A 14,179-nucleotide genomic window follows, 5' to 3' on the forward strand; every position below is an offset into this window, starting at 1 on the left:
CTTCAGTCATTTTCACGTCAAGAGCATAACTGGAGTCGTATTATTCATTTATTTTAATATGACCTGTAAATAAATTTACAGACATACTAGAAAAAAAGAACTGTCTGGTTGGGCCTTCGTCCCAAGGAGTCGTGTTAGAAATCATCTTTAATACTACGAATGAAAATTATTTATGTTTTTCAGCTGTAATTTTTCAATATCTAATGGAACTACGATTTCCTACCGGTTATCCATACTTTTATGAGCACATAATATATATATATTTAATCAAATATTAGCATTATTGCTCTTGTTGGCAACTTGATTGAGTTATGTGGTTTGCGAAAATGAATAAATAGAAGTATCAAATATAAACATCAGCAAACCGCCAATGATTACAAGCAAGGCAAGTGCTTAAGTTCTCTGAAAGCTAATTGACTTGAACAAGTTAATATTTGGACGTACAATGAAAGGTTGGACATAATATAAATAAATGCACACATACATTAAACTCCATTTTTAACGTGCTTTCATACATAATACATTCATGCATACATATTTCAAAATAAATGGATTTACACATAAAATTAGATAATATTCCAACATTTTAGCTCCAGCGGCAGCGCAGATGTTGATGTTCTTGTTGGTTGGCTTCACCAGCAGCACTATACCGCCCGATACCGATGATATTTGCCGACTTTTTCCAGATAAAACAGACGTTGCCGACCCATCCTCATGCAACCATTATATCACCTGTAATAATTCAGTATCGGAATACACGCGCTGCGCTACATCTACTCCGTACTTCGATAATTCCACTATGAAGTGCACGAAAACATTATCTGATGACCGTCACTGTCAGCTTTCTTGCTTGGAACATGTGGGTCGATTCATTAGCGATAAAACAACATGTAAAGGCTATTACTTTTGCCAGGATGAGACTACGCCAATCCACGGAATATGTCCAAATGATTTACATTTTGATTTCCAGGCTCAGTCTTGTGTCTATAAATCAAAATCTAGCTGTACACTAAGATCATTTGACATATGTTCAGTTGTTAAGACCGATACGAAAGTAGCTCATGAATCTGATTGCCGTAAATATTATCAATGTACTAAAAGAGTTCTAACTCTTAAGAATTGCGCAAGTGGTCAGTATTATAATTCAACTGCTGGCGCTTGCTATGAAAAGTGGAAAGTAAATTGTCCGAAAATTCCATTCCCCGATAACGTTTGTGGAACTGTTAAGACGCCCTTGAAGAACAAATTCGTAACCGATGATGCCACATGTCGTGGTTACTTCTATTGTGCTGACAAAGGTTCTATACCAGATCCTGCACCTGTTTGGGACCAATGCAAAAATGATACCTTTTTCGACACCGCTACAAGCTCTTGTGCAAACCCTTTGAATGTAAAATGTCCTACTGGTGCAGATCGTTGCGAAGGTCGTTCACTAACGTTTGTGAGTGGCAGCGAAACAGGTTGTCGGCAATATCTACGATGCCAAAATGGCAAAACAGAGGAGGAGAAGAGCTGTGGCAACTACTTTTTCGATGAAAATTTGACCGCCTGTATTTCTACACCAATTACTTACACATCTTGTGTTAGAAAATGATTAGTATAATATATGCACATATACATATGATATATAGAATCAGTAATATCAAATTATATTTTAAAAATTATATATATTCATATTATTTAATAAATAAGAACATCCGGCGTTCAATACGTGAATTTTGCTTAAGTAGTTCTAGGTCTGTTCAAAGATTATCACTTGCACTAAGTTACGAGTTAATCATACTATGATTCACATAAAACAGTTCGAGATCTTTTTTAACTATTAACGGTTACCACTTGCGGAAGTCTTTAGGTACTACTTTCGTTTATCACAAATATAGCATTTATTTGATGGGCTCTCAACTGTTTTTCTGCAAGGGAATTAAAGTATTAATTAAAAGCCTATAGTCGTATAACCAGCGAGATGTTGAAAAAATCTAACACTCAGGTAACGGCATTTTACCTATTAAGGGTCTTTCTGAATGCATATCAATCAAGATCTTTTTGCGAATGATGTTTACAGTGTCTTAAGATTACGGTAGGTCAAGTTGCTTCCAAAATTTTTCTGTGCCCATAACCATTGACACTTTGCGAAATCTTTACCTTTCTCCATACCCCGAAGTATTACATTATGATTATCGGGAAGGCAGGTATTGTTAATAAAACTAACACTTATGTATAGAGGTACATATATAATATATTAGGAATGGCGTATAAAGAAAATAAACCGACAACCTAGAAAGGTAGTAGTTTATTCCAAATTTTTCGCCGTTTTCGATTTTACCTTTTTTTTCATAAACACAATATTTTAAAAGTTATACGCAGTTAAAGTTAAGCATCAATTATACTGAGAATTCATGTGTACCTTTTGTATTATTGGTTGCTCATACGACATGGTGTATGTAAAGCATGCTTAATATCCTCTTTATGGATAATATTATTTAGACCTATTTTGTAGAGCGTAAAATTACAAAAGATCTAACTTAACATTATTAATATTCTAATTATTATTAATTCAAAATTCAATTTTATATATGTACATGGGAAAGAAAACGTGATTGACGTACGGCTTACATAAATTGAAAATAAAGAGCTGATTTACGTTGGTTCACTGTTTTTAATGTAAAGGCGAAATCGTCATGAAGCGTCGCCAAAAATTAACTTTGATAATAACGAACACCCTAATCTACAGATAAACTGCTGTGCGAGCGTTCTTTGGTAAATAATCGAAAAAATATTTAATATAGGATATTTTCAATTTAAATTTAGTATTACGTTGTCGAAACATTTGCTTACAATCTCAGTTATCGGCTTATAAAAGGATTATCTAAATTCTTTTAAACAATAAATTTAAAACGAACACCACTTACTTAATCGCAATATTCAAGGTACTTAACATATACATATATATTTAATATATACCCATATGTGCAATTGTAAATTTTAATATTATACTATATTGTGCCATATACGTCTATGTTTTAAAATGAAGGAAATATATGTATACAAATTTGTATATATGTATACTAAGATATGCCCATACATATGTGGATGGTCAGATTTTCTTAATCACTACATAAGTTTAACAAATAATATATATGCACATGTATGTACATATACGAATATGTTCCAGTAAAATTAGTGAGAGTCGGACGTATCTATTTAAAAGTGCTGAACGTAAGAAATCTCATTCCAGTATCAAGTGACCATCGTAAGCAAAAGCTCTGAGGTGGACTGCGGTAAAATAGCTTCTTGACTTGTTAATAGATATTTAATGCAATTATTAAAATGTTAAAAAAGTGTAAGTGTAAAACAAAATCTAACGATTTTGTGCATAAGATATCCAGAGATCTCAATGCTATACACATTAGAGCGTGTTGATTTGCAGGGAGCCAAAAAACGGAAAAATTGCGTTTGTGGGAAATTTTCTGCGCATCATTCTGAACTACTTTGCCTAAGAGACTAAAGGTCTAAGGTGAAGTTTTTTAAGGATCATAAAAATCTGTTCGTCAGATTTTGAGATATCCGAATGAAATTAAATACGTAGGTGCATTTACATATTCTATTGATGACTTGTCGAAATCACTTATCTCCCTTGCAACAGTATTTTCAGATTTGAACTTAAAAATCAGTGACTCGAAACTGTTTTTAGTCCCACAGTCTCTAAGGCAGAGATGTTCACAATCATTTGTAAACAATCCCCGCATACGCGATTTTATAGAGAAAAAGATCAGTTATCATTATTCTCTTGTGTATTTTTGTCTTTGTATAACTAAAAATAAGCAATTTTCGAACATTCGTTTCAAACTAAATAATAACAAAAATTATTTGATTGACTTTTGGAGAGTCGAATTATATATCAACGGTAAATTTTTCTCTAATCTTGTGCATGATAAGGAAATTTAAACGATAATACGACTTTAAGACAACAGCACTTGCGCACTTACTTACGTTTATACAATTTACAGCATTACTTATACTTAATCTGCTCTTCTACCTAAATGACTTTGGCGCATGTGTAACCATATTAACCGATCCAAGGGAATTGTGTAGTCTTTTCAAGGTATGTATAAATGTTTTCATTTATGCATTATGTTCATTATGTTCTCAGTTAATATCCAAAAATCGTATGTCGTTACAATTCATTAGAGTGGAACGCGCATTCGAAATCCCGGGTCATGCACAGAATATATAGATTGTTCCAACTCTACGGGTGTTATGTACTCATGCCCATCTCTGCAAAAATTTGATCGCAGCGCACAAAATTGTGTCTCAGAAGCCAAACTTTCTGATGGTGACGACTATTGCCGCAATCGGTGCTTAAATATTAATGGTAAATGGGTAACCGACCCAGCTACTTGTAAGGGATATTTCTACTGTGACAATGGTCAACCACTGCAGGGCTATTGTGGGAATGGTTATTATTTCAATGAAGCCAAATCAATGTGCGATTTTGAAAATGTGAACTATTGTAATATTATACCAGAAATTTGTGACTTAGTACCGGATGGCACGAATTACCGTAATTCAACAGATTGCAGTACTTACTACCAGTGTAAAAATGGCAAGAGTGTAAGCCAAAAATGCACAAAATACTTCGATGTACAAACTAGTGCCTGTGGAACAAAGTTACCGGAATATCCTTGCGTGCCACAATTTGATTGTAAAAGTCGCAAAGGTTTCTATTCCGATGGTGTGTCATGTCGCGGGTATTTTTACTGTCGTGATTATGGAAAGGAAAATGACTTAAACCCCATCTTTATGCAATGTCCAGCTGGCAAATTATTCGACCAAACGAGCTCATCATGTACAGATCCTACCGAATCGGATTGCAGTTATAATCGATGCCAAGGTCGAGGTGACATGGATGTTCAAACTAATGACGACAATTGCAGAAGCTATACGGTTTGCAGAAATGGTGAGGAAATTGAAAAGAAACGGTGCAGTGGCGATAAATTCTTTGATGAAAAGTCGCAGGCCTGTGTGTATACTTTAATTACCTACAAATGTTGCGATGGAAAATAGCATTGCCGCTCTTGTAATAAATCACGGTAATCTGCACAAACATTCATTTAAATTGTAGTATTTGTGGCAATAATAAAGGAAATATCAATGGCATATCATATGTAATACAAATTATGGGAACTTATTTATTAATTATTTAATATCAGCTTATTTCTATTTAACGCCTCTTATGTAATTTACAATAAGACTGGAACAGAAAATTGTTCGATATGATTTGGAGGGTTATCTCTATGTAAGTAAAGTAGGTACCATACCCGGCCCGTGTTTAGATGACTCTCACGCATCGATGTGATGTGATTTAAAGGTCATGAGATACCTCACGGAAGTTGGCTCTATAAAAACACCGCGGTTGACCAATTTTTAGGTGACCCTCACAGCTCGATGGGATGTGATTTGAAAGGCATTAGGTGACCTCACGTGAAGCTAAGCATCCGTGCCTGGCCAGTGCTGAGAAGACTCTCATGTCGTGATGTAATTTGATTTGGAAGTCATAAGGTGACTTCAGGGTAAGCTGGCTGCAAGCTGGCTCTATATAAGTAAATAAGGCACCGTGACTGATCAGTGCTGAGGTAACTCTCGCGCCTCGATTTGATTTGATATGTAAGTCACGAGTTGACTGCAGTGAATGCTGAATGTCAGCTGGCTCTATAAGCAAAGCAGGCACCAACCCTAAACAGTACCTAGGTGACTCTCTCCCCTCGATGTGATGTGGCTTGAAAGTCCCGAGGTGACCTCACAAAATATTAAACATACTAACGTGTTAATGGTAGTCGTTCACAAACATTTGTCTGCTTTCTTTAACTTTCAGATCACATAAATTATAATTGTAGAAAATCGGGATATTAACTAACGTAAAATAAAATATGTGTGAACCACTGTAAAAAAACAAAAAAGAGAGATAAAAAAATATTTATTTAGAATTTGTGACGTCACTTTTACGCCGTCAGTCAAAAGAGCTAGTAAAAAACTATTTATTTAGTATTTGTGACGTCATGTTTTCGCCAGTAGTCAAAGTAATTTCTATTAATTTCCATAGAAATATAAAAAAAGAAAATTAATAGCTTCTGCCACTTTGCTTACATATCCATTTTAGTTTTGTTTACATTAAAAGTTTCATTAACAAGTTTTCCAGAATATACATAAGTATACAAAATTGTCACATTCCAAATAAATTATTGATTGCTAATCAACCCTGGAATAATATAATGTTGCCGGAAAGATGAAGTCTTAATGCCTTGTCTCCGCCGGCAATAATTATTGACATTCATGTTGCAGAATACTTAGAAATATTTCTGCGTAAGTATTTGTGAATTGGATAAAATCATGCTGTTTTTATAAGGAATGACGCTCAGATCTTCAATATATTGAAGGAATTTGCCCGAAAACTTAACCATACACAACGTGCAACTTGTGAGGCTTTTGAGTATGAAATATCAATTGTTAATTTAAGATGTGTGTAGTGAAATATTGCCGACTGGCAACTCTTTACTTTCATTGCTGTGAAATTCGGTCGATGTCGTTTCTGTGCTCGCGTGTGAGTTTTTTCGCAGATTGTCGCATATATTTTAGAAAAAATAAGTGCTAATTTTAGTTATAACTGTTGTGCAACTATTTTGTGTGTTTTTTAGTAGGTAAATATTAATTCCAATCGTTTTTTTAAACAGACAAACGAATAATTTTTTGACGCAAAAACGGAACGTAAGTTGGGGAAAAATAGAAAATAGAAAGCGAGATCCTGTTGTTTTAGGGAGTGTTTCTTGTCACTAACACATTACAAAATATAAATATAGTTCATTATTTACAAATATAGATATTTCTAAACTTGTGAAGAATCTTGTGGACAAGGAATAATTAGGCATAAATCGACATTTTGCCACCGTTTTAGGCTGCAGATTTGTGTATTGCAGTGTTACTCATTCATTTATACATATGATAGAAAATATCTAAAGTTATTGATGCGGCATTTTTTCAACATTGTTCATCCAACTGTCTTTAACATATAAAAAAATATTGCTGCTACTCCATTTTGGAACACATTGCAACAAAGTATTTAGAATTCAGTGGATTGAAGTAAGTAGAACCTTCTCACTACAACCCGTATCTTGTTTATTATCCAACGACGCTTGTACACAATTTTGCTTATTATTTGCGATTTTTTTGCAATATTTTGATACCACGAAAAAAATATACTAAATGGTAAATTTTAAACCTCTAAAAATGAAATGTTTATCTTTATCAATGCTTGCAGTATAGATATCATTGTATCTGACTGATTTAACCAATCTGTTCCTCATAAACAATGTTGACATTTTGTACATAAATAGGGGAAAACATCATTTCACCAAAATTTGTACTGTAAGATTTATAATCTACAACCGTACCACGGGTAATTTGTAAATTATTGAAGAAATAAGAGTTCTCTCAAAAATTTATGGATATTTATAAAGCGTAGAACCAATGATTGTCCAATAAGTTTGGTTTATTCCGCAATAGGTTCAAATTTCGCATTTTTACCTGGAAGCCAGCTTCGGCTTATTAATATATGTTTCAAACAAACTTATGGCTTTTCTAATTTGAAGTTCTAACGCCAATTTAGATTTGCTTGTAGTGTACATACATGTGTATATAGGCATGAACATCTTTAACTATCCTACATAGAGCTTTCTTATTTTACCATACTGTGTTATCAACTCAAAATGTGTACTAGTATCATTAAAATGTGCCAATATGTCAATCCAATTAGAAGCGCACAAAAAGATGCTCCCCAAAGTATTGGAATACACCAATCAATGTAAGTTCACGTACTTGTATTCAGTTATTTAAAAGAGATCTTAATATAATATAAGAGAATCGGTATTGGAAAGAGTATTCCGTTACTATCAGCAATTTTATCGAAACAAGAAGCCCAAAGTCAAAGCAGTGTATATACAACTGAGTTAAGTATACGTTAGACAGGTAAGTATATAGTAATAGAAAAATAACAAGAATTCCACGACTACATCGTGTGCGATTTTTTGTATTCGCATATGATATCGTTGCTGACAGTAAGTTTTGGGGCACCAACCCGACGCGTGCATAACTTAAAGTATCTTCAACTTTTATTTCGCTTTCCATTTCAAAGAAATTTTCTTATATTTTGGATTGGCCACAACGTAAAGTAAATCGAAATATTAAAATAAAATATACAGTCAATCGCGTCAGGTGCCATATGTGTATATATTTTACCGCTTTTAAGGCTGAAAATATTAATCTTTCTTATGTAAGCATATGCTCATCAGTTAACAAATTAAGTAGAAAATAATATACACAAATAAAAACCGTATATGGAAAATTTACATTCTCGTCTAAACTCTAAGCAACGCGCTCTTTATTGATCTCTCTTTTTATACGCGCGAGCGCGGTTAATTAACAAAAAATAGCGATCCCGCCGTTCGGTAATATTGTAGCTGCAGCTGTAGCTTCGTCAGTGAGATATATTTACCTAATTCTTACATATCTATGAGCGTCACGCCCGTGTAACAATTGTAGTACGTTTAGTTATCTGTCCGGTTTGTGTTAAATGTTAAATCGCAAATAAAGTGTGGAGATAGCGCATATCGCAAAGTTACAAGCATTTATGTATTTGATATAATGTGCTTCAAAAAATGTGTATTAGTTAAAAGCATTTCAAAAAATTGGTCACTAGACTATTTCTATACATTTTTAGGTCATGTCGCATCACAGCGATGATCACCTTTTACAGGCTGGTAGTGATTCCTTTTGGGAGCCTGGTAACTACAAGCGCACCACTAAACGAATTGAAGATGGCTACAAGTGAGTTAGAAGGATACGTCATTGTTACTTTCTGCTATTTTCAATCAACTCACGACTTTGCTTTCGCTTTAACAGGCTTTGCAATGATTTGCAGACACTTATACAGGAACGTGCCGATATTGAAAAAGGATATGCGAAGAATTTACGTGCATGGTCGAAAAAATGGGGAGAGCTAATCGAAAAAGGTAATTGAATGTAACCATATTTATTAGCATAACAAATCAGTAAAAGGATACTTTATTATGAATCCTATTGTTAACTGTAAAAACTTAACTGATCTAACTATAAAAGGCCTTATCGTTCCGGTAGCGCTAAGGTATTTCTCTTAACTGAAGACATTAATGTGAACATACTTCCAGCGAGCAAACATAAAACCACTTACTATGATTCGTTTGCTACTATTATACCAAGTGCCATACATGCTTAGATTATTATATATGGTTTGGTAGTTTTTTGTACTTATTTAAGTAGAGCACTCAAAAAAGAAATACCAAACAAAACATTTTATATGCTATTTTTTGCTGTTTCCGCAAAGATTCTCTATATATCTCGAACGTATTCAATGTAACTAAGCTAGTTGTGTAAAATGGTATTGTATTATATTGGCTTTTCTGTGCTTTTATTGTTAATTTTTACTACATGTTGTAATTTTTAGGTCATATTTCGCGGTTTTTTTTTTATAAGTTTGAAAAAAAATTCGGCCATTCAGTATATGTTGCTTTTGTTTTATAACGCCATCGAAAGCGTTCTTAAAAGCCTTAGTTTATGTGATGGAGAATTCTAAATTTAAGTCTTACTTTTATATTGTAATGTTTGAGTTACTAATTTTACCAGAATATACATATATTATTTATGCATGGAATTCGTCGACAAAGCCGTAATCACACGAAAACTAAACAAATGATGTACATATGTATATTAAATACGTCCCTTACCTGTTCTGTTTTCTATAGGCGATCGCGCTTTAGTTGTGCCTAAATGTTTTTATTGTTCAGATGAGCTCATGTTTTGGAAGTAATTCAAGTTTTAGCGTAAACATCCAAACATTTATTCGCGAGGTGTCATCGTTATGTGAATGTAATTAGTATTGGCATCAGGCATGTTGTCATTGCTTATAAGCATATACAAGATAAGATCTGGTCTAATCCTAGATGCAATATGACTCGTATCTATATATGTATGTAGTATTGCTCGTTCGTAAGCTTTTCAAATAACCTATTATGTGTTGTTTAAATGTTTACATACATATTTTACGTAGAGTCTGTTATGACCAATTTACGTTTGAATTTTGTTGCAATATGTCATTGCAAAGGTTTCAAAAATCGATTGCTAATACAAAGTACAAAGCGCATGTACTTAATTGTATAGAAGGAAATGAACCGAGTAATTTTCACTTTCATAGAGAATGTTAAAGGGTTGAGACTAAATGCGTTACCACTACAGCCGGATCTACGTAATCGGAACGGACCCGAATTTTGTATCCGGTCAAGCACTGTTAAATCAGTATATTAACAACAACAAATTTTTAACTGCCACAAACGTTTAGTTTTATACTGAAAGTCTGAATGCCTCATTTGGACTTTAGACATTATATACTAAATGAGATCCCACTGGTTAACAAACATAAAATTATAAATATTTACTAAATTTTTATAATTTTACTAAATTTTTATAATTTAGGTCCCGAATATGGCACTTCGGAAGCCGCTTGGAAAAGTGTACTCACGGAAGCTGAACGCATCAGTGACGTGCACTTAAAAATAAAAGAAAACCTCTGTAACGATGTAAACAGCCAAATAAAATCTTGGCAGAAAGACAACTACCATCATACGCTGATGCAGATTAAGCAACGCAAGGATATGGAGGATATGTTTAAGAAGGCTCAAAAACCTTGGGCTAAATTACTAGCTAAAGTAGAGAAGACAAAGTCTGATTATCACGCTGCTTGTAAAACAGAACGTAGTGCCACCAATCAGGAACGGAATGCCACAGCAGATAGCTCATTATCGCCAGACCAGGTAGGTGTGCATCCTAGATTGTTTATCAGATTATATAATAGTGACGGCATCTATACAATGAAACTCCACAAACGTTCACTATATCCAGACATTGTGGCAAATACTAAAAGTATTGCCAGAAGTACAAAAAGTAATCAAAACATATTTAAAATTTATTCATTAACTATCGTAGGTGTATATAGAAAGTTTAAAATGGTTATTCTGGTTAATGAAATTAGATAGATAGTGGTATCTGTTATAAGCTTTCATTGTTAAACGTGTAATAAAAATATTTTAATTTTTTCTGTGTGCGAGTTACTTAATTAGCTTTTCAGCGCTCTTTAACTATTTTCCATAGATAAGAATACTTTTTTATTCGCATATCGAAATTAACATTATGTTGCAATACCCATCGTGAGTAATAGATTAGAAATGTGAAAATATAGTATAAAAAAGATATAAGTAACTGGTTATATTAGATATAAACACACACCGCCTTAAAAATTATTTTAAGGTAATCACAAAATCAATGACTTGTATTTATGTACATCTGTATTTAAGAGGTCATGAAAATTGGCATTTGTCTGACCTTTACGTTAGTTCCATTGATCTAACCAGATTCACATCATACATTTTTAATAGTAGGCAAATTAAAAGTTGAATGTATATAACAAATTCACAAATGTTTAATTTAGGCCTAATGGTTATAAAACGGAAAACTTTTTCATTTAGGTGAAAAAAATGCATGATCGCGTTCAAAAAACTAAAGATCAAGTGGCTAAATGTCGAGAGAAATACGAACAATCTATCGCGGAGATTACCAAATATAATTCGGTATACATCGAGGATATGACGTCGGTGTTTGAAAAGTGCCAAGCCATGGAGAGGACTCGATTAATGTTCTTCAAAGAGGTCCTATTTAACATACACTCCTGCTTGGACCTCACGAAGGTGCAATGGTAGGTATTATTTATTATATGCGTTCGATAGAAAATGTAATTTATCAGCCAATACATTTCATTACGTTATAGTCTACCACAAATATATGAAGAATTCTACCATACCATAAATAATGCGGACCAACAAAAGGATCTCAAATGGTGGTCGAATAATCATGGTGTCAATATGGCTATGAATTGGCCAGCATTTGTGGTATGTACTCGGCTTTTACATAAAACTGCATACTCATTTAATTAAAATTTGTTTAAAAAAATTAGGAGTATACTGAGGAGTTCCGTGATATAGCAAAGGGTAGCAAATCAAAGGAGGCACTTCCGGCAGCACCAATTACACTCATCAATCAGCGACCAGTCGCTGAGGACCCACATGTATGTTTAATTAAATATTAATATTGTTATATGCACAAGTTTTCCGTTGACCCTAAATTTACATTTAGGATTATAATACGAATAGCCTAAAGAAAAATGCATCATATTCAAGCAAAGGTAGTGGAAAGGCCATCCAACAAGAGTCTTCGTCTTCCCCAACATCGGCAACAGGGTCCACAGCTGCGGGGACCGGGAAAGGTTTCAGTACAACCTCAACTGCAAATAACCGCAATTCAAGCGTAACGTAAGTTTTTTTTTTTTCTAACATACAATAAGATATTTTTTAAATAGTCACGATATATTCCATTATAATAAGGGTGCCTAAAAAGATCACCTTTATTAAGGTGAAATCTTCTGTCTGAAAAAGGTATAAGTCGCCAAATGAGAGTTGGGCGCAACCTTTTTAATTTATTTTGTTTTCATTGTGTAAGGCAAAGCATATTTTATACAATTTATCTATTAGTAACGGTAACAGCAAACCCGAAGTCAATCCCTTCGAGGAAGAGGAGGAATGGGATGAGGGTGATAATGTGTTAGTGGATAATGGCGAGAAAGGTATTCCAGTTAAGGCTTTATATGATTACGAAGGAGCCGAAGATGATGAGCTGACATTTAAACAAGGTAATAGGAAAGGAGTTGAAATACATAAGATTATATATGCCCGTTTTATATATACATATGATTATATAATATGTCCGTTTTATATCAAGGTGAGGTCTTTGAGAAACTAGAAGACGAAGATGAGCAAGGTTGGTGCAAAGGGCGCATGAATGGGCGTGTTGGCCTTTACCCCGCAAATTACGTAGAACCGCTACATACGTAAACATAACACATTTTTAAAAATATTATTATCAACAAATTATTAGTTACAGTTAATTTCAACCCTAAACCCTTAAAATTATATATAGAAAAAAATTTTTTTCGCATAAAAAGGCGCGCTTGAAAAACTGGATTAAAACAGTAAGCAATATTTCAAACACATCACCGTTGTAACCATATTTTGTGATTGTAGCATATTGTTTTTTTTTTTTTAATTTATATAAATACTTTAGAACTTAAACGATTGTTTGGAACAATTCGCGAAAAGCAAATAGCAATAAATAGGTCTTGTCAGCTCATTGATATTAGCAGAGATGTATTTATAAATGTGATTTTACTCGATATCAAGCTGAAAGCATTTTAAGATCAAATTCAATAATTCTCCCAATTTCAAACTAGTGCCCAAAATATAATTAAACTTATATATGTATATGCGTTATAAGATATTCTGTTCATTTAAATAATATAAAAACTGATACTAAATTTGGCAGATTAAAAAGGTTTTGGAACTCGAAATTATAAGGACAGATTTTTATTTATCAGTAAACAAAAACTTCATGTCTCTTTAAAATCGTAAAAGTCTTCACTAGATGTAAAAGATATGCATGAAAATATTATTATTAAAATTGTATCGACATGCAACAACTGCCCGTTATTTATCTATGAAGTTATTTGGATGCTCTTTTATTGACGAACCTTCTGTTCATAGAAATTTATCGTTTTTATAAATGCAACTGAAATTTATAGAGCACAATATACAAAAAAAACAATATGAAAAGGGAAAGTACCAAAACAAAAACAAAAAAAAAAAAAAAAATAAAACATAAAGTATTATATTTTACTTTTCTACCAAGTTCGTTTCGAGTTCCATGCATGCATAATCATAAATACTAGATATAGTACATACAATGTATCCTCCGAACAATAACAACATATTATGTTTGTGGCTATACAGAAGTAAAGATAGTTTAATAAAATAATTACCATGAATTGAAAACCCATTAGCAATATAATTTCTTTTCTGCATTTTCTGAAATTGTATCACATTTAGTGAGAATTTTTAAGGATGATGCTGCCGTATAATTGTTAAGGATGAAAACACCAATTAAGCCAAATTTCAAATATAGAATACTAATTTTAATTATTTTCAGTCCTCTA

At 33.1% G+C, this 14,179-nt stretch overlaps 3 protein-coding genes across 6 annotated transcripts; all 3 read left to right on the forward strand.

Annotated features, from left to right (window-relative positions):
- The first annotated feature begins 364 nt into the window (after window positions 1-364).
- On the forward strand, window positions 365-1,631 carry LOC108971525 (peritrophin-48). Its single transcript, XM_018937652.1, has 2 exons — window positions 365-452; window positions 591-1,631. The coding sequence occupies exons 1-2, from the start codon at window positions 446-448 to the stop codon at window positions 1,592-1,594; spliced, it is 1,011 nt and encodes a 336-aa protein (XP_018793197.1). The 5' UTR covers window positions 365-445; the 3' UTR covers window positions 1,595-1,631.
- A 1,617-nt stretch (window positions 1,632-3,248) lies between these two features.
- LOC108971527 (peritrophin-48) lies at window positions 3,249-5,175 on the forward strand. Its single transcript, XM_018937655.1, has 3 exons — window positions 3,249-3,340; window positions 4,008-4,102; window positions 4,189-5,175. The coding sequence occupies exons 1-3, from the start codon at window positions 3,328-3,330 to the stop codon at window positions 5,062-5,064; spliced, it is 984 nt and encodes a 327-aa protein (XP_018793200.1). The 5' UTR covers window positions 3,249-3,327; the 3' UTR covers window positions 5,065-5,175.
- A 1,383-nt stretch (window positions 5,176-6,558) lies between these two features.
- LOC108971517 (protein kinase C and casein kinase substrate in neurons protein 1) lies at window positions 6,559-14,022 on the forward strand. 4 transcript variants are annotated; one of them, XM_018937644.1, is made up of 10 exons: window positions 6,559-6,695; window positions 8,771-8,877; window positions 8,953-9,062; window positions 10,558-10,895; window positions 11,607-11,833; window positions 11,906-12,026; window positions 12,092-12,202; window positions 12,271-12,446; window positions 12,666-12,823; window positions 12,913-14,022. In XM_018937644.1, exons 2-10 carry the CDS (start codon window positions 8,774-8,776, stop codon window positions 13,023-13,025), a joined length of 1,458 nt encoding a protein of 485 aa, XP_018793189.1. In that variant the 5' UTR covers window positions 6,559-6,695; window positions 8,771-8,773; the 3' UTR covers window positions 13,026-14,022. The 4 variants fall into 4 exon arrangements, with proteins under 4 accessions (XP_018793189.1, XP_018793187.1, XP_018793190.1 ...); XM_018937642.1 differs by having other exon boundaries at window positions 6,579-6,598; XM_018937645.1 differs by lacking the exon at window positions 6,559-6,695 and adding an exon at window positions 6,875-7,134.
- Window positions 14,023-14,179: the final 157 nt, after the last annotated feature.

This window comes from Bactrocera latifrons, unplaced genomic scaffold (assembly GCF_001853355.1).
Source record: "Bactrocera latifrons isolate USDA-ARS-PBARC rearing strain unplaced genomic scaffold, ASM185335v1 scaffold_347, whole genome shotgun sequence".
NCBI lineage: Eukaryota > Metazoa > Arthropoda > Insecta > Diptera > Tephritidae > Bactrocera > Bactrocera latifrons.

What these genes read in the sequence shown, in the direction of transcription:
- LOC108971517 (XM_018937641.1), top strand. Translation starts at nt 8,273, where the DNA reads ATGTGTATATATTTTACCGCTTTTAAGGCTGAAAATATTAATCTTTCT. An exon ending in TGAATTGGCCAGCATTTGTG is followed by an intron (nt 12,027 to 12,091) that starts GTATGTACTCGG and finishes TAAAAAAATTAG; the next exon opens with GAGTATACTGAGGAGTTCCG. An exon ending in CAGTCGCTGAGGACCCACAT is followed by an intron (nt 12,203 to 12,270) that starts GTATGTTTAATT and finishes ATTTACATTTAG; the next exon opens with GATTATAATACGAATAGCCT.
- LOC108971527 (XM_018937655.1), top strand. An exon ending in AATTGTGTAGTCTTTTCAAG is followed by an intron (nt 4,103 to 4,188) that starts GTATGTATAAAT and finishes ACAATTCATTAG; the next exon opens with AGTGGAACGCGCATTCGAAA.